We start from the raw sequence: 25061 nt of genomic DNA on the forward strand, positions 1-25061 counted from the left end.
CGTTCTTACTTATGGAAAGGAATATGAAATAAGTGTAAAGTTAGGCAAAGCTAGCCTCTGGCATGCGCCCCCTTCGCTTCAAGGCTCAAACGGGTTCCTAGTTAGTCATTCACACCAGAGCCAAGGCCCCTATGTAGATTGACTACAACATCCAAGAAATGAATTGGTGTCATTAAGAGGCATGAAAGTAATTAAAACGGAATGTTTTAGATATCGCACAACAATTTGCACAATATAATTAGTATCTTGCAGAGAGATTGGGCCCTGCACTGACAACTAGTATCTCGCATGTAGATGGCTTCCGGTGACAGTCTCGATCGCTGGAGATTTGCAATGATATCCTGTATAACAGTGGCACAATTACTGTACTTTAAGGATAATTTCTTATCCAGTGCAATAGTTAGTCTTGCAGTAATTATTTCGGCTTGATGCATTCAAGAAACTATGACAAAGAATTCTTAAGCAGTTTGAGTACGGCAAAATTGAACAAATGAGGGCTGATGAGCCTCGTTTATAGGACTCAAACGGGGTTGTAAGCGGTCTATAATTTCAGACGGGTTCGTTCTATATTATCAAGGACAGTAAGGTTTCAAAAAGTAAAAAACTTTATTCACATTTTTACAGTTAAAAAGCTTGCATGATAATTGGGTGTTCGGAGTATGAGCTGTACAAGCTACTTGTGCGTCACAAGCTTCACAATTTATTGCTAGATAATAAATAGTTACTGTCTATACGAACTAAACTACGAATACTGGTACAATACTGTATGAACCGCTCAATGCCAAGTAACAATGAAGTTCCCGCGCAGTTGAAGTGTGAAGAACGAAGCTAAGCAAGCATAGTTGAGAGGGTTATTCTTCAGTCAACGACTGTGCACTAAAATACTAATGTCCCAATGTTGTTCAACAGAGATTTATATCGATTTAAATTTTGTACTTTCTTCAAGCTTCTGAAAGTAAAGGCGAATATAATGTGAATGATCTCTAAAATAAAGAAGAATTACGAGACATTATGTGGAGAAAACGTTTCAGTTTAAATCGAGAGTGGCGAATTGAACGTTAGAAACTACACTTCATCTACAATCTGCGCCGCAGGCCAACTCAGTTGAAGCATATTAATCATACAGACTAAAGGTAAAACCTTATGATGCTAAATGATGCCATGCGGAAGATGGCTGGTTGCTGCAGGACACTGACGTGACCGCATCACATGACACTACGCAGATGCAGCCAATACCATATTGCAAATTTCCCGTGCTCCTGACACTTCTACTTATAAGGTTTGCTGTGATATGAAGGAATGAAGCCTTCCATGCTTCCAATAGTTTCACCATGATATTAATGCAGGGACTTCCTAAATTAATTTAGGATCTAAATTCTACGTTGTATAAATTATAATTGATGGCACTGGGACAATAATGCCTTATTATTGCTAGCACTGCAATGAGAACAAATTATAACGCCCAAAGTTCATGAAATGCCCAAAACGTTACTAAATAGAGTGGAAACAAGACCATAAGGGTTGTAGCCAATATTTGTCCTTAGCAGGTAGCGACAAAGGGCATCGTGTTGTCACGGTAAGTTGCTGGTTCACCACACCACTGGGATGACATCACTTCTTAATTGTAGCACTCAAAAGGTGGGATTGATCCTCTAGTCTCACATCAGATAACAGTATCAATTGTACCAGTCTAGAAACAAGGGTGGATTATCAGACAATTCCTGGTGTCCTACTAGATTTGGCACTTCGAGTGTCTCGATCTTTTCGTTTACCTCGCATGGGATACTACCAACAACTTAATCCTAGAAACATTACCCATATCACCGGCAGAAGATGAGCCTAAATAATTGGAAAGCACACTGCCTAAATACAGGGTATTTATTGAGTAGAGATTATTGAGACCTTGTCATGGGCAATGGTGGACTTCTCGTCTAAGTTTCATGCTTTATGCCATTGTCTTCGTTCAAATTAGCGACCATTCAAAAATCTAGTTTGACGATTATCTTTCCGTTCGATTTGCGTGGCTTGCTAGAGCCCGAAACTTGATGTATCGGTCACCTTCTCCTTGATACCTGGGCTAGAATTGGTAACTTCAAGATATAGCTTGCCATACTAAGCTGGGGCACAATTGAATTATATGATATCAAATTTATCTCAAACGTTGTAAACGTTTCTATCTCACTTGTAATTAAGATGTAAGGAACAATTATTCCGAACAGAGATATATCTCATCAACCTGTTGACGTTGAAATCCTCGTCGCTCAATAATTCTTCCGTAAGTGAAAGCTCTATTCAAGACTATTACAATTTAAAATATTTTCTTCATAAAATCACTACTTAACAAACACCCTGTAGTGTATTCTATGATCACAAGCGAGCAAAAATTTCCTAAAATGATTGAATTTAAACGCGCAGCAGTAGCTGGAATTTTCGACGTAGAAAATAAAAAAGACCAGATCATTTTAATGCCTAGATCCTTGGTGTTGGGTTCAACTCTCGTTCTTGTAATCTCTGCCTTTAGTGAATATTTTACCGAGCATTGGGGAAGCAGGACAATCTTTGGGGTCGCATTCCATCATTCCGTCATTGCCGCACCTGAAACAAACGAGATCAAAAATAAACTTGACGGCAAGAAAAGTTTCAAATTGGCAGATTCTTGACAAATCGACAAGATACTATTGAGTAAATGGATCAGTACCATAGCAGGGTAAAGGAGAGTGGTTCATTAGTTTAAGATTACTTGCCTGCATTCCAGGCATGGTCCAGAAGCTTCTTCTACAATTTCTCCAGTGTGATAGTAACGGTCTCCGATTTCACACATCACAATTTCTTCAGATCTTTGCAAAGGTGGGTACGTGGGTAGCGGAGTTGTGGTCGTGGTGACATTAACGACAGCTTTTGTGAGAGGGCATTCATAGCGAGGGCAACAAAAACCAGGAATTGGTTCTTCAAAGCAACCAGGAACTGGCGGAGGGCAAGATTGTTGCAGACAAATGATATCTCCTCTGAAGCAGAAGCAAAAATCGCATGGATCATCTCTCAGTATTTGTTGAGCAGACACGTATACTTTCCCGTCAAACATACACGCTCCTGGGCCCAAAATGAAATCGGTAGTCGTACTTGGTTTCCACGTGGTGCTGGATGATGAGAGCAAACCACCAGGGAACGGTGGGACAGCAGAAGTGTACCCAGTAACAGCCGTGCCGGGTCGAGGAGTCTGATACAAAGGTGGAGGGGAACTCACACTTGCGATCTCTGTCACGTCAGAAACCTTGATCGTTGTCCTGTCATCTGCACTATCTGTCGTTGGACGAGTAGAACTACTTGTGGTACTTGCATTCGTCTTCGTTGTCGTTTTGTCCGTTGTTACTTCAGTGGTGGTTGAGAAGTCAATGATGCCACCAACTTCGGTGACACTGAAATTTCCAGTGGGAATTAACTTAGTAGTAGTTCTTGTTTCGTCAGCTCCTGTTTCATTAGAATGAGGCAGAGAATCTGTCTCGATCGGCACTTGCGTATAAATTGGTTCTTTTGGCGAAGTGATCCTAGTAGAGACGAAGTTATCAGTGACTTCCATTTTTTCAGGGGATTCCGTTGATAGCGAAGGAACAGAGGTAAACAATCCGCTAGAAATTTCCGTTCCAACTTGCACATCACTCGCGGTTGTTTTTGCATCTTCCTTGGGTAATACGCTTGTTGATGAGTTGACAGGCGCAACGGTAGTCTTCTCGGGTATTTTGTCGATCAAGTTCGAAACGTTGACAATTGACTCTGTCGTAGAATCAAGCGCAGTAGCAACTGCGCCGTCTTCTGCGACCACGCTTAGTGTCGGCTCATCGTCGGTAATGCTTACCAAATCTTCAACGGTTGGCGTTTTCTCCGTATGATTATGCTTTGGAAGAGAAGGTAGCGTAGTAATTTCCGACGAATCTTTTGGACTTTCAGTGACGAGTGGAGATGAAGTTTCAACAAAACTTGATACGTTTGGGAATGGTGCGTCCGTTGACGATGCAGAAGATATTACACTCGGAACTGCCGATGTCTTCTCTGTGGCGTAAGTTTCTTGCTCAGTAGTAGGCGTAGAAATGTTGGCTTTAACAAACTCTTGTTCATCGAGGGTTGAAACGTCGTCCAATGCTTCTGTTGTGGCAATTGTTTTAGTTGACGTTTTTGTTGGCTCGCCAGGGTAAGCTTCAGTTGTGAGCTTACCTTCATAATCAACAGGCTTAGAAACAGTACTTTGATATCCGTTTCCTGTTGACATCGCAGTAACGTTTGATGGTGTATCACTGCTCTGCGCGGGAGTTTCCGTTTGACTTTCGATCGGGCTTTTGGTTCTAGTTAGAGTTTCTGATTCAGTTGCCAATGTTGTTATTTTGTCAATGATTCTTTCTGGCTCTAGCTCAATGTCGACAGAAACATTGTTCGCCAAAGTTGTCGTTACAGGGGCTAATGTAACATTACTATCCTCCAGAGTATGTGCATCAGCTGGCAATTTGCTCACGTTTCCTTCGCTTAATGTGGTTGGTAATTTTGGAATTTCTGTTGTATTCCGATCGGATGTTTCTGTCGGAGAGGGTTTGAGTGTTGATGAATCATATTCTACATGTGTGATTCGGGTAGAAACGTCTTCCGTTTCTGATTCAGTCGCCAATGTTGTTATTTTGTCAATGATTCTTTCTGGCTCTAGCTCAATGTCGACAGAAACATTGTTCGCCAAAGTTGTCGTTACAGGGGCTAATGTAACATTACTATCCTCCAGAGTATGTGCATCAGATGGCAATTTGCTCACGTTTCCTTCGCTTAATGTGGTTGGTAATTTAGGAATTTCTGTTGTATTCCGATCGGATGTTTCGGTCGGAGAGGGTTTGAGTGTTGATGAATCATATTCTACATGTGTGATTCGGGTAGAAACGTCTTCCGTTTTTGTTACATTAGTTTCAACACGGCTGATTTCTGTTGTGGTTACTACCATTTCGTTCGGTGTTGTGCTGGTTTCTCTCGTTTCAAAACCAGTTCCTGGTTCTTCAGAAATTGTGCTCGTCACTGTGCTCGAACTAATTGGCGTAAAAGACGTAGTTGTGTTCGGAAATTCTTCTGGTTTGTCAGTGACTGTAACTTTGCTATCTGTGTCCGAACTAATGGATGCTTCGGAGACGGTAGTGGCATTGAAAGGTTTGGGAATAGCTGTGACGGGGCTCGTATCAACCACGAATGTTACATTTGCTCCAGACTCGGTAACAATCTCTGTTTCACGTGAACTTCCTTCAGTAACCGAGTCAATTGGGGCTTTTGACTGGCTAGACGTACTCGTTTTTTCAGGTTTCTTGGTAGTTGTGCTTACACCAGTCACTAACCCTAAGGGAGATTCAGTGAACTCGCCATGAGATTCCTCTCCGGCAGTTGTAACGTCACCCTGAACGTCATCAGGAACAGAGAATTCAGGTTTATGATAGGGTTTTTCTTTGTCAGCATCAGTGACGTCATCAGTTCCCTCAGTTACTGCAGTCATTTGGGGTCGTGAAGTTGAATAGTCAGTGGTTGATGGCAAATCTGTCACCCCCTTTCCGTACTCGTCAGTAGAAGTCGGGAGTTTTGTAGTTTCAGGTCTGGTGCGTGTATCGTTTCCAGGCAGCTCCGTCTCTCTGTTTGTGTCGTCTTCAATTACAGGTACAGTAATTCTAGTAGAAATTCTTTCAACTTCAGTTATTTTTGGAGGTTCGTCGGTTGAAGAATCCACTGAAGACAAAGTCGTTGCACGTACAGGACTGGTTGCCGATTCCGTCAGAGGCGTCGGCTTCTGGTTTGAAAAAGTTATTAATTCTGTTACCGATTCCACAGCCGATTTAATAGTAGTAGTCATTGCATCGAATTCTTGGCCTGCTACAGGAGCCAGTGTTGAAACATTGCTGGGACCAGTGTAATCAGAAGTTACTGTTACGTAATCGTCCTCGCTGACAGTTGTTTTGCCAATGGAATCCGTAGTTAGTGGTCTATGAACGCCAGGCTCGGTAACCAATTCTGGTTTAGTCTTTTCATGCTCGCCGAAGCCCGTGGAAAGTGGAGCTACTGTTGTTATGTTCCGCGAGCCGATTTCAGTAACTGACGTAATGGCTGCGGGTTCATCGATTTCCACATCGGTTAATTCTGGCTCCGCGTAAGTTACATCCTTCTTGTCGGAAGCATCGTCCGTAGTGATGGCCAACTGTGGATATGCTGGAGTCGATTCTTCTGCAAGTCAGGAAATAAATACATTTTTAGCATCCTAATTTTATAATAATCATAGGATCTCCGCCTAGATAATTTTATGACTTACAATTACTCTTAACGAATACCTTAATTTATCGATAATTTGATTACTCTATCAATGAAACCCAGGCTCCTTCATATCGCCTGAGAACTTGAGCGGCTTTCGTGCAGCACGATTTGGTTATCTAGTAATAAATTCTATACCAGGGCGGTAAATATCTGCACTGCTGACATCATCTTTGCATGAAATACTATAATCTAGATGCCTATGGAAGCAGAGCGACGTGCACTCACGACATTCATATGTTGACGGGCAGCAGGCTTCTTCGGCTTGGTAAACTGGGGAACAGTTGGGACCTGGGACGCCGCAGTCAATCTCCGCGCACACGATGACGCCGTCGACGCAGTAGCAGTCGGTGCAGATGGTGGGGCTGGGCACGTGTTCGCCGTCCAGGAACTCTTGTCCGTCCTTGACGCAACTTGCCTCGCCAACACTGTCCGTACCAGGGGACGGAGCTGCAAAAAATTATTTATTAAATCATCTCAATTTTATGGATTAACATGTATTTTATTCAAATACTTCTTAACGTAATTGTTGTTTTTGCTTGTGTTTAAAGGTTAGAATACTTACGGCAACTGTAAATTGGGCAACATTGATCATCTCCATAGACGGGTACAGGGGAGCATCGGAGGAACTGAGGAGGGACAGGAGGACACGATTGACGGTCGCATTTAACGGTGCCGTTCGCGCACTTGCAACTGTGCTGACAGGGGCCAAGAGCAGGTAGAGAAGCGCCATCCTGGTAAACCGTTTCATTTACAAGGCAAGTTAGTTCTTCAAAGTTATCAGTGTGTGGGGAAGCGGTAGTGGCAATTTCTGTAGATTCATCTGTAGAAATTGATGTCGAGGTTTCAAACTCGGACATTGTTTCGTCTACTTCACCAGCAATACTTGTACTTTTCACGGTAGTCGCTTCAGTTCCTGCCACATGAGATGGTTCAGTCGTTTGGGGAGCTTCAATGTCGTCTGTTGAAGCAGAAGTAGTAGAGTCAATGGCGACGCTCGACTGGGTAGGTTTGGTTTCTTTAATTGGGGAATCTGTAGAAGCCGTCGAGTCAATGTCAACGCTTGACGGTGTTGTTTCGGATTCCTTAATTGGAGAATCAGTTGAAGCGGTCGAGTCAATGTCGACGCTTGACTGAGTTGTTTGAGCTTCTTCAGACGAGGAAGCAGTTGTGGTGTCGGTGAATTCAGTGCTCTTTATTTCGGGAAAAGTATGACTTGGATCATCACTGATGGGACCAGATGAAATTTCTCCTTCCACGGGCTTTTCTGACGTCGACTCTTCAGCAGTGGCTGGTGTAGTGTCACCTTCGCCAATATCCGAAGCCAACGTACTAGGTGATACATCGGTGACAGCTTCATCTGTTACCTCTTCAGGAGTCACAGTGATCAATTCTGAAGGCACGTCTGTAACCTCATTCGTATATCCAACCGAGCTTTCAGTTGATGGGCTGATACTGGCTGATACCTCGGTTTCGGTTATGACTTGATCTGTTCCCTCTTCAGGAGTAGAGGTGACCGATTCAGAAATAGCTTCTGTTACCTCACTTATAGATCCAACCGAGCTTTCAGTTGATGAGTGCTCACTCTCACTCGTTTCAGCCACAGTTGACGTCTCTTCGGGCGAAATTGTAGTAGCCGACTCCGTGCTTGTTTCGCTTGAACCTTCACCAGCTGAAAATGAAGTATTCATAAATTACTTATTTTAGTATAACTTTGATTAAAGGTAGAAGAATCTACTATCCATGTAAAATTTTAATAAATAATTTGTTATAATATCGAATTGTTTATTCATGTCGTGAGAAAATTCTAAAAATAATGTACTTCTGTAGCTCAATTGTTTATGATATCTGCAAAGGGTGTTAGTTATTGAAAACGCTTTGTAAGTTTTCTTCGCAAGAATTACATAAATATCGTTGCAGTATTAGATTCAATGTATTTATGCCTCAGCTTTGCTCCCAAGATCGTATTACATTTATGCCATGACTCCTTACGGCAGAGGTAAGAAGCAGGGCAGCATTCTTCGATGGTTGCTGGCATTGGAATGCATCTGGCGCTGGGAGCTTCACACTCGAGCGTCGCGCACACGATCTCCCCTTGTACGCAGTAGCAGTCGGTGCAGACGTTGGTGCTGTTCACGTAATCGCCGTCAGCGTAGGTAATGCCATCTCGCTTACATGAAGAGGCATCGATGTTGGTGGCTGGCGCTGTAACATGAAGAAGTGAATGCTAGATTGCACGGTTCTAATGGATGATGCTTTTAGGAATGATGATTAACGTTAATTTGAATCAATAGTAAAAAAATACACTTAGGCAAATGCTTTTTTTCTATTTCAAATTTATGGTTTGACTGGCAATTTGGGAGCAATGATATAAAATGAATTTTCGAACTTGACTTTCGATCAAGTTCGCCTCCTGTGTATTTAAGCTACTGGATTAAGTTGACAGGCCAAAATCTGGTCTATTTCACGAGCCTTTGTTGATTTTTCAGTTTGAACAATTGCTTTGCTGCTAAGGAAAATGTTGAAAAAATAAAATAAAGTTCCATACCGAACGCATACTCACGACATTCGTAAGTCGGACAACATTGGTCTGTACTGTTGCGAACTGCAGCACATCGCAAGAATGAAGGAGGCTTGTCTGGACACTTGCGAAGAACACACAGCAAGTCTCCAGAGGAACACGAACATGACTCCTGGCAGGAATTTTCGACAGGCACATCTTCGCCGTCACCGAATTGGACTCCTCCCACGACGCAGACGTTAACTGCGTCGCTGCTAGGAGGTGACGCGGTGGTTGAGTCCAGAGGTTCGGCTGTTTCCGTCGCATCTGTTGCTGACGGTGGCAAAGTTGTTCCACTTTCCTGAATTTCTTCAACTGTGAATTAAAGTGAGAATATTCGAAATGAACAAAATTATTTTATGAAATTTTCATGTTCCAATTTCCTGAATTTCTTCAACTGCGAAGTAAAGTGAGAATATTTGTTGGTGAAAAATTCTTTCATGGAATTTTCATTACGTGCCTTAATACGAGAACAAAAGTACACACCCTGAAGTTTTGAATGTTGTGCACTCCTAGAGTCATCAATCGATAAATGTTTTTTTAATAAATTGAAATACATGCGAAATGATTTGAATCTGATTTTTTTGCAACAATAAAAAATTCGACAACAATTATAAATCTCGAGTACTGGTACGAATCATCTCTTCGTATTTCAATTTAATGTTAGCTGTGTGGACGAGCACTGTAGCAGCATCGTTTCTTTGTTCGCTCAACGCAAACAATTTTGTTCAAATAATGTAGTCTAGAAATGAGCTCACTGCAGTCATAAGACTCGGGGCAGCAGACTCCTTCTGGTACAGGAGCAGGAGTGCAGCGAGGACCTGGCGCCTCGCATTCCAGCGTGGCGCATACAATCCTGCCGTCGACACAGAAGCAGTCGGAACAAACGTCGGGGCTTGGGACGTGGTCGCCTTCAGAGTAGGACTGCCCTTCCTTTATGCAGGTGGGGCCAACGGTTGTCGTTTCGGTTTCATTAGCTGCAAGGTAGATTCAACGCTAGGAACCCTTTCATACGAAATTCAAAAGCAGTTGAAATGTTTTCAAGCTGTTAAACGTGCACGAACGAAAGAAGAAACAAAAAAAAAAAAACATAGATCAGTTATGCAAAATAGTATTTCGATAATTCGCTTGTGCTCTAAAAACTATTGTTTAAAATGCCGGGGTCACGCAAAATTTCAGTCTTCAATCCACAACCTTCTTGACACTGTGGGTTCACAGGCGGCACTGACAGAACAAATATAATTTCCGCATTTGTAAATTGACAACTGAAATACAAACTTGTATAAAATACCAAATCATGTTTCCCGTAGAACAACAAAGCAAGTGCATCTGTTGAATCGATCTGGGCACTTCTCTGCTCTAATCTTGCACTATTGAGGCGATTGCGAACTTTATTTCCATTACTAATTTATAGAGGTTCATAACCTAATAGCGTGACTAAAAGCCGATTAAGGCGAATGCGATCATTGAACTGAATAATAAACTGTCACTGTAATAATGAGCTGAACCACCTCTTAGAAGTGCAATTAAAAAAATCAACTAACTGATCATGGAATTTATAGTCAATGAAAAACTTAAGTCGGACAACGGGTTTTAGTAAAAAATCACTGAAAATAATCGATTATAGTAGAATGTTGATCCAGGCTGGGAATACTTCGTAAGAAATGATGTTCGGTTTAGTTTCTCGAGTTCAAAGCCAGTCTAGGTAAATGCATTCAAATTAGATTTCCATAGCATATCGCTTATTTTTTTAACGATTAAATCTACTGCAAATCTTAATTTCTTCAGAAATTTATCAGCTTCCGAAAGTTGAAAATATTTTAGGTACTATAAGACAATTCTGTTCATGAGATAAAGTTTTAGTAATGGTCATAAACTCAAAAATTTCTCACGGCATTGGTACGATGGACAGCAAGCATCCCTCTCTGAAACGACGCATCTTAGGAAGGCAGGAGGAGCGGGTGGACAGGCGGCTTGTTGGCACGAAACTTCTCCGTTGATGCAGATGCAATTGTCCTGACATTTGTTTGGAGGGACGCTGGATCCGTTCGTATACTCAATGCCGTTGTAATAGCACGCCGGAGCGTCAGTGGCAGATGTGGTCACTGGAATATCGGTGGTGTCTTCTGAAGTGAAATCTGTCACTGCATCAGTAGGCTCGGTCACTTCACTGGTAGTTTCATCGTATCCGCCTGAAGATTCCGTTGCGACTGTTGGTTCCGTATCTGGTAAAGATGACACAGTTGTGTTTGTCTCATCATCTGGCGCTGAAGTTACAGCATCTTCTTCAAAAACAGTCGATGTCTCGATACTGTCTCCTGTAACTGATTCGGTTACCGGTACATAAGGACTTTCTGTCTCCACAGTTATTTCCGTGGTAGCATCAACTGCGACACTTGGACGCACAGTTGTGATGGAACCTTCAACAATATCGACATCGGTCGTTTCGGTTTGTTGACGCGTAGCGACGACATCCTCGGTTTCGTCGGCGGGCTGGTGAGTGAATTTTACCTCGAGCTCCGTTGACGGCACCAACAGCGTTGGTGTGCCATCGTCTGAGACCATAAGTGATACGGCATGATAAACCGGTTATTTTCATTGCGTTATCGTAGTAGCAATAAATCAATAAAACTGATTGCTTTTAACATGAAAACAAAATGAAAAATTTCATCATCAGGTAACATTTCTATTCAAGAATTAATATCAGTTCAAACTCTCACAATGAGTGTTCTATAGAAGTTTGACTCAAATAATTTTATCGTCTTGAATTTTAGAATCTAGTTAGTATTTTCATTTGTAAATTGCATTAATTATTTTTCAATTAATGTGACACTACGCTCCAAATGCGACGCAGTACTGAAGTTTGCTTGAACTGTAATTAATTTATTCAAAAATGTTCGCCAGAAGCTATCATGCACTGCCATTTAGATTAAGTAAGGGAAGCAAGCGCAATATAACGATTACGGCGCTGTCGAGTAATTCAAGTTAGGGGAGCTGGACCAGCTTGGCTTTTTGAACTGGCGATGGAGTGTTACGCCGAAACGTTTACTTTCAAAAGAAATAGTGAATTTTTTTGGCAGTTTTGGCCTTTATATTCCTGATAAACTTACGATTTAAAGAATCAAGTGATAATAATAATCAAACAAAATATCCCAATTCGAGCCACTTTTATACGCCAGAATTTACGATATCAGGCAGAGAAAGACCTGTAAATCAATGTGTAAACTTAATTTTTATTACAACTTACCATGTTCAATAATGCTAGAATCAGCATCTGGTTTAATTTCTTGTGAGCAATTTTGTCTGGGAGAGCACACGACTCTGCTTCCTGAGCAGTGGCAGAGATTGCACGGATTTTTGTCCGGCACTGCGTCGCCGTCCAAGTACAAGATGCCTCGCACGATGCAGCCGACGCTGGGTGAGAACGTGGTCGGAACGTCATCAATTTCTTCGGTCAATCCAGTTGCCCGAGTGTTAGCATCCATTGAATCTAATGGTGGCGATGTCGCAGTTGCTTCCGTCACAATTTCTGCAGAATCTGAAGCGACAAGTTAATATATAAGCTTTATGTTGCAACCAATACCACTTTTTGAGGAAGAACTGTGGCACTAGTATAAGTTTCGCTGTATATCTTTAGACTTGCCTCCATAATATTTGGCTGGATCTTCTTCAGATAAATAACACTCACTAAAGTTATAATCCACTGGTAACTCACCGCAGCGGTATTTTTCGGGACAACATCCGTATTCACTCTGACGCAACGCGTAGCAGTTGGGGCCGGGAATAGGGCAGTCAATAGTGGCACAAACGACTTCATTGTCAATGCAGTAGCAATCCTTGCAGATGGTCCCACTGGGAATATATTGGCCATCACTGAAAGTAGTTCCATTCACATTGCATCCCTGGGCCGAAGCGTTGCTTGCTGGCAAAGCTGGAAGATAATGATATCAAATTATTAGATGATATAAGAGTCTAGTGGATAGTTTGTCAATTTAGGGTAACATGCAACTCGTGATATATCAAGTTTAACTTTTTGCAGAAGATCACTTACCGCAATCGTAAGATGGGCAACAGCTTTCAGTTTGAACTTGCGTGCATCTGAAAAATGCAGGGGGCGCAGGGGGGCAAGCTATTTGATCACATTGCAACGTTCCATTTCGGCACTGACATTCCTCTTGACATGAGTTTAGGACTGGAACTGATGATCCGTCTGAGTAAACAATTCCATCTACAGTGCATTCTCTGCCCATCGATGGGGATTCAGTTACGCCAAATGCTGGGGTTGTAATGTAAATTTCTTCCAAAGTGGTAGTTGTTTCATTGTAAATCCCCACGCTTTCATCTGTATGGTCGGTTGAATCATCCGGAAATTGTTCGGTAACTTCACCATAGCCTGGGGTGCTGGTAGATTCCGAGTCAACCTGGTCCACAACGCTTGTCTGAGTAACGGCGGATGGTATATGTTCCGATGTTTCATCCCCCTCCTCAGGCCTTTCTGTTACATCAGGAAGTTTCGAAGGAGATGTTGCAGTAGAAGTTTCAACTTCAGGTGTGCTCTCAGTTTCTTCTTCGACAGTGGTATGTTTTTCTGTTACTTCCGTAACCGTTACTCTGTCGTCAGCGACTTCGGAATCAGCTACCGATCCATATGTTTCCGGTTCACTAGTGTGCGAGATGCCTGTGCTGTCGCCAACGGCTGGGGTAGGTTTGGTCGAAGCGGTGGAACTTACTTCTCCACTAGTGACCATTGTTCCGTTTGGGAGAAGAGTCCTTACTGTTGTTAACTCATCCGTTTCTATCGTGACAGCAGTTATTGTATCCTTAACCGTTTCTCTTGTGTCGGATTCTGGTTGAGTAACTTCAGTTTCTGGTCTGTCGACATCAGTAAACCGGGTAGATATTTTATCTACGGGGAAAGTGAAATCTTCGGGCAAAGGCGATGAAAGTGCAGAGTCGGCTGAAAAGAATACGATGATACAAATATTAGAATAGTGTTAATTAATTATAAAATGGCAAAATAATTGATTATGGAAGAAAGTAAAACAGACTATATTTTCATTGAAAAGTTTTGAATGAGAAAAAGATGGAACTTACCACATGTATAACGCGTTGGACAGCAGCTGCCTTCAGGAATTTCAACGGGCAGGCAGTTTTCACCAGGAGCCTCGCAGTCAAGTGTGGCGCAGATGTATTCTCCCGCTATACAGTAGCAGTCGGTGCAGTAACTGGGGCCTGGTACGTATTCACCGTCCACGTAACCCGTTCCGTTGACCACACAACTCGGAGTAGTCGAAGGATCAGGTTTAACTTCAGCTGTACACGAGAGAAAATAAATGAAGATATGGGCAGTGATCATATGATCAGAATACCGTCGTGTTGGCTAAGTATTTTGCGGCGCATTCCCGTTCCGATCAAATACACATTTCTGCAACTGTTTACGGTTTTAATTTGTCAGTCGCTGCATATATACGTGCATATATACTCGGCGATGATAAACTTAGGATCATCCGTAGGAAGTTTCTTTGAATAATTGAGAATTTCACGTACAGAATGGTTTTCAGGCATTTATGCGACTCAACTCAAGAACTCGTCGCAAAAGATAGACTTTACAAATGTATATTCATGAACCAAATGATTTTTAAATGCTGAAAAATATTTTTTCGCCGGTGTATTCTCAATGTATTATTATGATTTCTTCTAATTTCTTTGTTTGCAGATAAAAATGTCAAAATATGTAGAAAATTAATCCAATAATCGGAGTACCTCAATCAATTCTAAGAATTATGCACTGGTTTTTCAAATTTTCGCATTTCACAAGCACAAACACATAAAACAATGCACGAGTAAGACTAAAATACTCACGACAGTCGTACGAGGGGCAGCATTGCTCAGGCTGCTGAATGGGCGAACATCTTAAGAACGCAGGAGGAGCGGGCGGACAGGCCTGCATTTCACACAGAATAGCCCCTTCCGAACAAAGACAACTCTCTTCACACGCTGCTAGAGCTGGCACCTCTGAACCGTTGAGATAAACAGTATTATTTTTAACGCATGAGCCTTCCTCCAGAGCTTGGGTTGCTGCAGATTCTTCACTCTCAGTGACAGGCTCCATCGTAGATCCCACCACTTGTTCATCGGGCAGCAATGTCTCAGTTTCGATAATTTCTGGGACTACGGTCGATTGGGACGTGGTAGATATTTCACCATCAGCTTCAGTTTGTTCCGTTCCATCTCCAACTGTGACAGCCTCACTGAAGTCTTCGGTAGTCACTGAAGTCTCCTCTGAGGTTACGGTTATATCTGGAGTAGTTGTTGTAACTCCATCTACAGTCTCATCCACAGCAGAGAATGTCAAATCAGGAGTGGAGTCGGTTTCAATACCGAAAGTTGGTGAAGATTCACCTGTAAAGAGTTTTTAATTAATCTATATGGAAATTCGCATGGAAATTTTCGCTTCGAACATAAACTTACAAAAGAATACAAAAGTACTAGACTGTAGACTCACTGCAATCGTATTCGGTTGGACAACAATGGCCTTCAGGGACTTCGTTAGGAGTGCAGTTTGGAGCTGGTGGCTGACACTCTAGAGCAGCGCACGTGACGTTGCCGTCAATGCAGTAGCAGTCCGAACAATGATCGAAGCTCGGCACGAGCTCTCCGTTTTGATATTCGATTCCATTGTTCATACATTTTGTGACCAAGGTTTCATTCGCAGTGCCGCTTGCTGAAAATTCAAGTTTCTTGTCAATGTTGATATGAAATGAAGAAATGAACCTATTGAGGCAAAGTAATTAAATAGGTTCCAACGTCGACATATGATAACAAAAGGGTTTGATGTCTCATGAAAGTACTATGAAGATCACCCATCTAACAGAAAAGGTAATAAATTTATATTTTCTAATCCGACGTAATACTCACGACATTCATAGCTGGGACAGCACTGATCAGGTTTTTCATGTGGAACGCAGCGCAGGAAGGACGGTGGAGAAGGAGGGCAGGCACGCAGCTTGCACTGCGCCGTCCCGTTGTGGCACTTGCAGCTTTCCTGACATGCGTTAGCCACTGGCATTGATTGACCGTGTAGATACATAGTCCCATCTCGAACGCAAGATCGGCTCTGTTCTTCGAGACTTGGCGTCGAGGCAGTAGTTGATTCTTGTTCTTTTTGAGTAGTTAAAGCGGACTCTGTGATTTGCGCTTCGGGTTCACCTTGAATAGATTAAAAAACGCGGTCAGAAGATCGCTCATCATGATGGCATTGCAATTTCAATTAATATCAGATGCGATTTCAGAAGAAGTCGTCAAGTTCTGTTTCTTAAGTGATAAATGTACTTACGGCAACTATATTCGCTAGGACAGCATTCGCCGGGAAGAACTGTTGATGGTGTGCAGTTGCCAGCAGGAATTTGACAGACAACCTTGGCGCAGGTTACTACTGCATCAATGCAATAGCAGTCAACGCACTCGAAGGCGCTAGGCACATATTGTCCGTTCTTGAAAATCTGTCCTTCTTGATTGCATGTTAAAGCCGGATCTCCACCAGGATTTATTTCCTCTGAAACAAGACAATTTACGCTGACTTGACATAAAGAAATGAGCCGCATTCCTTGGGCAATCTCAAATTATAGAGATACTTGTGAAAACAGTACCATTGATACCATTTGTTCATTATTCCGCAAATTAAATTTACTATTTAATATACACTTAAGAACGTAAAAATTATTTTCCAGTAGTTTTGACCCACTTACCACAATCATAGGAAGGACAACATTGACCTGGGTCTTCTACAGGTTTGCAGCGCAATGCAGAGGGAGGAGCCGGAGGACAGGCGAGAAGAGTACATTCGACAACAGATTTTTTACATACACAACTTTTGTGACAGCTATCCCAGCCACCATATTTATTTGTCTGAATTGTTTCTCCGTCTGAATACGTCCTTCCGTCCACAACACATACGTCTGTGAATCGTTCAGTTGTCGGCTCAATGGAAGTAGATTCAATAATGTCCGATTCCTTCTCCAGTTCAGTTAAGGGAGTCGTAGAGCTCGAGGCCTCATACGCATGGATTGGGTTGAGTGTAGTGCTGTCGCCATATTCAAATGTACCGTCTTCTGATATGCTAACTGTGGACACAACACCTTTCTCGATGCCTTCTGGGATGGCAGTGGTACTTTTATAATCTAATTCTGTAAATTTGGTTGTGCTGCCTGTACTAGTATTCTTCACGGTTGAAGTTGATTCATGATCAGCCAGGTTTTCTATTGGCATCACTGTAGTTGAATGATCGACAACTACGAAGCCCTCTGGAGTCTCTGAAGGAGTCAGTCTCATCACTGTGGAAAATTCTGTTTGTCCAGATGGAGTCTTAGAGAGATCATTAGCCGAGGTGCTAGATATATCATCGACCAAAGAACTTTCGGTAATCAACTCTGGAATGGTATCGTTCTGACTATCGATTATAATATCGGGCGTTGAGTACTTTGTGTCACTTAAATTTGCTACAACGCTTGGAGTTTCAGTTACAAGCGAAATTCCAACGGTAGTAACTTCATCCCCTGTTCCACTAGGAGTAGCGTTAAACTTGGTTTCTGTTATTGATGAGGCAGTTGTAGTAGTGATTTTCGATACGAACGGCTGCGCGGCTGTACCTGTCTCTGTTGCTAAAGGTGACAAAGTAGTTGCATTTTCGATACCATCAATTGTAGCTGATTCACTTTCCATAGTCTCCCCTGTACCAGTTACTGCTGATGATCTAATGTCAGTCTCCGGAGTAAGGCTTGGCGGTGTTGTATGAGCATACGAGGTCGTTTGTGTTTCAGCCTGCACAGTTTCTGATGATGGTACTTCGGTTGAAGTTTGTGCTTTAGTGAACACAGTTGTTTTCGTATCATTGTAAGTAAAAACTGAAGCCTCTGTGTAATCTTGCACTGAAGAAACTTCCGTGGCCGTTGTGTCTGCTTGCATATGGGAGTCAACAGTTTTTTTCGGAGTAGTGGAGGTCTGAACTGACGATGTAGCGTTGGGTTGCGATACTGTCACTCCGTCAGATGAGTCTTTGGAGTCGGGAACTTCACTTCCTGCATCGATCCCAATGGTTGTACCATCAGAAGTATTTTTGAAGTCTCCGGACACAGTTGAAATGACTGGAGTATCTTCAACAGTGTCAACGGAAAATTCAGGTGAAGTAAAGGTCAACTCTGGGGTCTGCTCACCTGAAAAATAAAATTCAAAGATGTTTTTTTTTTGTAATAATTCGATCTTGCTGAATTCATTGCAATATCGAAATTATTTGACGGATAGGAATGAATTCTATTTTAATTTTCCACCAAAAACATTCACAGCAAAAATCTTTCAAGCATTTTAGAAATCTACAGTTTGTAGAAATTATACACTGAATGGCGTAAGCATAAGAATTAAGAATACGAAACTGATAGTATGTGATTGAAATTGGGCTGTTGCAGCCTGAACATCTTGAGGAATATGACGCACAAATCACTATTGCAAGTTTGAAAGAGGGGCAGATACAACTGATCGATTAGCACGAAAATAAACTAATGGGATCAAATTGATAACATTTTTCAACTTACTGCAATCATACGAAGAAGGACAGCAACTGCCTTCCTCAACTAGAGCAGGAATGCAGTTTGGCCCAGGAGGTCTACACTCAAGTTCAGCACAAATAACTTCCCCATCTTGGCAGAAGCATTCTTCGCAATTGCTCAAGCTTGGAACCAACTCTCCGTCGGTGTAATCGATACCTCCAAACCGACATGATGCTCCTCCATCAACAGCTGGGGGGGCTGTCAACCGAAACAGCGTAGGAATTAGGAAGCTCATTAATGACGCTAACATTTATTGAGAATATTAATCTTACTTTGTAAGAACATAAATTCCTAATTCAGTTGGAAAGTATTTTTTTCACTTACGGCACTCGTACGACGGGCAGCATTCCTTTGAATCCTCAATTTTTAAACATCTGCGGAAGCTCGGTGGTGGAGACGGGCACGCTTTTTTGATGCACCGTAAGTCGCCATCTTTGCACAGACAGGATTCTTGACAGAGATCTGACGTAGGAACTGCATCGCCATCTCTGAACTCTTTTCCATTTTGCTTGCAGCTTGTGCTGAGCGTTTCATTTACACCTTGGGGTTTTTCCGTCACCATGACGAGATCGGCGACACCAGGAGCGATGGAGGCTGAATATTGGACAATAAGTAATGCATTACACAGATGACATTTATCCAAGTTACTAAATGAAATAGTCTAGTGACAAAATTTGTAAAAGTTATTCACTTGTGTTGTCAAATTTTTCACTTATAGGTTCCAGAACTCACGACATTCATATGCAGTGGGGCAGCATCCGTCGTCTGACTGGGAGACTGGCACGCATCCCTTTGCAGGAGGTAAGCACTCTCGGATGGCGCAAATAATCTTTCCCTCGACACAGAAACATTCGTCGCAAGGATTACTGGTCGGTACGAGCTTCCCGTCTTGATACGTGACCCCATCTTTCTCACAGGTCCTATTATTGACTGATGCAGCTGTTGGAGATAAAATTAACTACATTTATGCAGTAAAACATCAACAAATTAGTATGATTGGACAAAAATAACGTTTGCAATACATGTAATTATTCTTGTTAATTGAATATTAAATTACACGCTCGTCGAATAACTGAATATGATTGAGATTCTTTGTTGTAAACATATTTATGCATATGTTATACAATTTATTTGTTATAAGCATATTTCTTACGGCAATCGTAACGAGGGCAACACTCTCCGGGAATTTCTGAAGGTTCGCATCGGAGGAAAGACGGTGGAGGAGATTCGCAAGACTTGAATTTACAGACCACAATGCTGTCGCGACATGTGCAGCTCTCCTCACAAGCTGAAGATGTCGGCACGACGTCTCCGTTAGAATAAGTGATGCTGTTCATCATGCAGTCTCCTTCTCCTGGTATTCCCTCAGTCGTCACTATAGGGGGTGGGGAAGTAACATCAATTTCTTTCTCTTCCTCTGGAAGCCCAGGACCTGGTTCTGTGTGGGATTCTTCAGTAGGTTTTTCAGTGGTTTTGGTTTCATTGCGGCTGTCAGAGGTGATAACACTTGTTACTACTACTGCGGTTGTAGTAGTTTCATGTTCTTCTGGAAGTGTAGTTGTTTCAGATGTATCAAGAGGAATGCCAGAATCGGTGGCTGTTTCTGTTGAGGATGGCTTTGGTTTTTCTGTAGCAGGAAACTCTGTGGATGGCTGCTCACTAGTTACAAACTTGTCATCTGGCTGTGAAATGGGAGAATCTGTGACGCTTTCAGTTAGTGACGTTTCAGGGGTTGTTGAAACTCTCGAGTCATTCACAGTAACGGTAGAGTTTATAAATGCACTTGTTGGTTCAAAGTATTCCGGAGTTTTCGTGACTGATTCCTTTCCTGCATCAACTGTCGAGTTAATCAACAGGTCATCATCTATTTCGGTTGCAGCAGGCGTTGTTAATGGAGACTGCGTTGATTCCAGCTCGGAATCGCCAATGTCTAATGTGACAGTGTGAACTGGTTTAGTTCCGTCAGCTGGTTCCGTCAGTAAAGGTTTCCCTGCAGTTATTCTAGTCTCGATGATTCCATCGTCATGTGTGATAGGCTTGTACGTTTCTGAGAGATCTGAAACGGGTGAAACTACTGCTGAGGGCGTGGTATGTTCCTCTTCTTTAGGGTCTACATCCTCCACTTCTGTAGCGGGTGTAACTGTGGCAGTGCCAGCTGCTGCATCAGGTTGTAATGAAGTCGTTTCAAGTTGATCAGCTGGAAAAAATATTTAACATTGAACGATTACACTGTAACGAACGATTGAAATGTCACAATTACTTCTAGTGTGTTCATTTTTAAAGGTGTAAATTATATTGAGGCAATACTCACGACAAGTGTAGCCCTGAGGACAGCACTGGCCAGGTAGAGGAGGTCTTGGCAAGCAACCTTCATCGGCCTCGTCCAGAGATGATTTACACTCATGAATAGCGCACACCAAGTCTCCTTTCATGCAGTAGCAGTGTTCACAAGGATCATCTGTTTCTATCAATGCTCCGTCAGCATAGATTTCTCCTTGATGTATGCACGCACCAGAGATCGAGCCAGGGATAACAGTGGAGAATGGGAGGCCAGTGGTAGCGTTAACTTGGGGAGATGCTTGCGTGGTCGTGAGGAAAGTGTCTTCCTCTTCGTGAGCTGCCCACAGGAACGGTTATTAATCAGAATGGAAACTAGTATTGTGACTGTGACATCCTATGTAATATTCGTGTCCATATAATGATCTTTTTTTGTATTCCAAATTAGTGAAATTACGCAGAATTCAAACACGTATGTTTTGTTAATTATTTGGGGGATACATTTTACTGATAATTAAGTTTTATTCGGGTCATGCAAAGGTAGATGTAATCAAACAACATCGATGGTAAGTTATCAAATACGGATAAAAATCTGTTTTATATCATGCAATATGACATGAATGGTCGCAATACATATGCATTCCTAAAACATGTAATTATCGTTTAAGTGGATACTTTTCGGTACAGGGTTAGGTCATGCGGTTCGGCGTTCATTTAGTAGAGTTCACATTAATGGGTTAGAGACTGAACTAGGTTCAAAATACAACTATGCACAATTATTCTATGAAGCGTTGTCTACTGGAGTGCAAACGTTGGAGGCAGGAGATCTGGAACAATGGGATAAATAATATTAGGGATGCAGACGAAGCGTTTTAGTTGATTTCAATACGCAGACTGGCAAGTCGTTTTGTATTTATGGGTTGGAAGCATGCTGACGAACAACGCTTGGAACCTTTACTTCTCCTCGCTCCAGAGCCGGTAACAAATTGGAGCTCAGGGTCGTCAGTTTGTGAGACATTTTCTGAGGCTCTTTGAGATGTCGTACCAGCAAAAGGAACGGCGGTGGTGGCTTCGTCCACAATTGTGGTGCCAGCTGTCGTCTTGAGAATTGGCTGATACACCACAGTGGCATACGGGTCACTTATTTCAGGGCCGCCAATACGTGGGAACACAGGCTTATCACCCTCTGTTAGGAGCGTACGAGTTACAAATATTGGTTCTTCTCATTATAAATAATGACGGGCTTCCCGATAAGACGATTATTGAAGTTGCAGGACTAAAATATTCTATTTTGTCGACTTATATATTGAGTGCTATTTCCATCGATCTTCAGCCTAGTGCAGCTTTGATGCTTGTAATTTCTACAGAGGTTTCTACTAACCCGATCAAGGAAATGGTGTCAGAAAAAGAGGAAGTTTGATTTCCGAGTATGTACATTGTGTAAGTGTGCAATCGTGCTATACTCACCACATTGGTATCTCACAGGACAGCAGATTCCTTCTTGGAAGACAGGGACGCATCCTTCAACCTTCAGGATACATTCCTGCATGATACACGCGGTGTGGTTCCTGATGCAGTAGCACAGCTCACATGGCTTGGACACATTTCCTGGCATCTGGCGAGGTAATTTCCATGTAATTTCTTTTCGTCAATCATAGCACACTATATCATACCAAATAATGACAACATATGATTTATATCAAAATGATTCATTAATCGTTTCATTTCAAAATGAACACTAAGCAGTTGAACAGACCTCATTGCGTCTGCAAAGTTTTCAATTTTGTGATTTTACAACGGAAAAAGGCTATCAAAGCGTCACTCATGCAGCACGAATATTTTGCATAACATTCTGACAAATAAGCCCTGTGGTGTACACTCGACACAACCGAACTAGATTTGTATAACTCCAAAGCCCAGTAAACTCACAAACTACATTTGAATACTTCATGAGCCATTAACAATTCGTACAACCGAACTACATTTATAAACCCAACGAGCTCTATGCAGTGTACAATCCAAATTGCATTTGAATACCTCAATCGCATTCTAAATGTTAAATTTATCAAGCACGTACACCCTGAATTACAATTTTAACGGCTTCAGCCATTTTGATATTTTAATAATTTCATGATGAAAACATGAATTTCAATTAATATTGAAAATATTCCAAGGCATATTTTTATCAACTAAATATGGTACTGTACCATAGTATGATGGCGATGAACCCATCGTTTTCTTCATCTCGAGAAAATTCATAGACTATAGTCGGTCAGCGGAGTATCACTAAAAATTATACTTCTCATTTAAATAACTTCGTTAATCGAAGACAATTAAAATTTGCTCTATTTATAAATCATACCATGAGATTTAATATTTTGCACAGTTATTTCAAAATGACTTGAAAAAACGCCTTGGAAAACTTGGAAAACGCCTTGGAAAACTTATTGGTAACGCGTTATCTTGATTCATGGCTGCAATTAGGAAATTCGTAAGACTTCTATAAGTTCTTTAGCTATGGTACCTTCAGGTATGTCCTAACAACCCTCAGCTGTAGTATCTTCAGGTATGTCCTAACAACCTTCAGGTATGTCCTAACAACCCTCAGCTATAGTATCTCCAGGTATGTCCTAACAACCCTCAGCTATGGTACCTTCAGGTATGTCCTAACAACCCTCAGCTATAGTATCTCCAGGTATGTCCTAACAACCCTCAGCTATAGTACCTTCAGGTATGTCCTAACAACCCTCAGCTATGGTACCCTCAGGTATGGCTTAACAACCCTCAGCTATTGTACCTTCAGGTATGGCTTAACAACCCTCAAAGTTATTCAGTTCTAACCTGAGCGCCATCAGGAAAGTAATCCTCCTCGACGGTGCAGCCGTGCTCGACGTATGGCACGATGCCGGTCATCTGCATCACGGCAGGTGCTGATGTCGTGGAGGTCGTCATGTGCATAACTTGCAGGTTGACAGGCACTGAGAACACGTTTAAAACATCCACGTTATTGTGCTAGTTAGTAAGCATTAAGAAAACTGTGTAGTCAACAGGGCCTTTACTTTCAAAAAAAGTTAAAAGATCGTAAGTTCATCAGCTAATCATTGACGGCCTTTCGAGCAAAATCCACCAATCATAGACAAGAAAATAGAGCGTAAGTACTTACGTTCACTTAGCGTGTTTTGAAAGTATGGCCCCAGGTGCTTAACGTAAATCCGATAATTAAAAAAAATATTGCATCAGTGACACAGGAGTGAAGACTATGCATGAAACTTTTATGAATGACCGAGATCTTAGTGGTGAAAATAATTGAAATTAACTTATGGTCAATAAAGATGATATCATACGTATACTAAGATGGATTGTGCATTAAATATTAATAATTGTGCAGTACCGTACATAAGCATTTCAAAATGTAGATACAGCCTCACTTAGACGAAAATAATTTAAGAATTGCTTAGAAAATAGTATGTTTAACAAAATGTGAAATGCATTATTTATTGTTAATTTTATTGAGTGATTTTAGGAAGAACGCTACAAATTTTTATTTCGATGGGTTTGACTTCCGGCAGTGTGATGCATTTGTGATCGATTTAACGCACAGAGTTATTGGTAAAACGGAGTCATTTATTTGCACGCTAATAATTGACGTATGAAAGTTCTGAAATCTTCAAATTTTACTCAACTGATTCCACTATTGACACCAACTTGTATAATAATTTTTTTTAATCCGAGCATACAGTGGGAAAATAACCCCGAATTACCTTGAGGGCAAGTGATGACGGGACAACACTGATCAGGACTCTTCTCGATCTTGCAGTCCAAACCAATGGGTTTGCTGAAGGGGCACACCTGGAATGTAGAGAGACATTAACTTATTTTGCTGGTCTACAGGTTTTTGTTCACTTCAAAACAAGAGTTCGACAATTTAGCGATTATCTACGTTTAGTAATTTCACACGTAATTTAGGAGCGCCTGCGCTTTTTTCATAAATATTGGAGGCGGGACGAAATTAAAAACGGAAGTTTTTTCATGTGAAAACAACGAGGAATTTTTCACAACAATTAAGAAATTGCTGCCCTTGCACACAAGTAGAACACGATCATGGAGTTGTGTCATAAACGTACAGTCTGTATTTACTTTCAAGTAGCACATTAGCTTTGAGTTATGGTACGTACAGTTTCGATAAAAATTGGCAGCTCGTACCTTCAAGTAGCATATTAGCAAGGAGTTGTGGAACGTACAGTTTAGACAAAAATAGCTGTCCGTACCTTCAAGTAGCACATTAGCATGGAGTTGTGGCATGTACA

General features: G+C 41.7%; 1 protein-coding gene across 1 annotated transcript; it reads right to left on the minus strand.

The window, feature by feature from the left end:
• Positions 1-592: 592 nt before the first annotated feature.
• LOC108666211 (mucin-5AC) lies at positions 593-25061 on the minus strand. The gene is made up of 27 exons (XM_047882746.1): positions 25023-25061; positions 24516-24603; positions 23596-23732; positions 22222-22369; positions 20789-21094; positions 19631-20674; positions 19210-19416; positions 18802-19071; positions 18463-18675; positions 16624-18087; positions 16212-16430; positions 15794-16084; positions 15381-15599; positions 14738-15277; positions 13970-14188; positions 12927-13832; positions 12591-12806; positions 12123-12413; positions 10768-11430; positions 9634-9852; positions 8879-9190; positions 8308-8520; positions 6881-7987; positions 6544-6765; positions 4656-6231; positions 2745-4367; positions 593-2595 (listed from the first exon to the last, which is right to left on the minus strand). The coding sequence occupies exons 1-27, from the start codon at positions 25041-25043 to the stop codon at positions 2490-2492; spliced, it is 12840 nt and encodes a 4279-aa protein (XP_047738702.1). The 5' UTR covers positions 25044-25061; the 3' UTR covers positions 593-2489.

This window comes from Hyalella azteca, unplaced genomic scaffold, assembly GCF_000764305.2.
Source record: "Hyalella azteca isolate HAZT.00-mixed unplaced genomic scaffold, Hazt_2.0.2 contig11229, whole genome shotgun sequence".
Lineage (NCBI taxonomy): Eukaryota > Metazoa > Arthropoda > Malacostraca > Amphipoda > Hyalellidae > Hyalella > Hyalella azteca.

Bases quoted from the DNA above. Each gene is read 5' to 3' on its own strand.
- LOC108666211 (XM_047882746.1), bottom strand. From the start codon at position 25,043: ATGCTAATGTGCTACTTGAAG. The intron at 16,085-16,211 runs GTAAGTACATTT...AATCTATTCAAG, and splicing joins TCCTAGCGAATATAGTTGCC to GTGAACCCGAAGCGCAAATC. The intron at 14,189-14,737 runs GTGAGTATTTTA...TCTCGTGTACAG, and splicing joins CTGCCCCTCGTACGACTGTC to CTGAAGTTAAACCTGATCCT.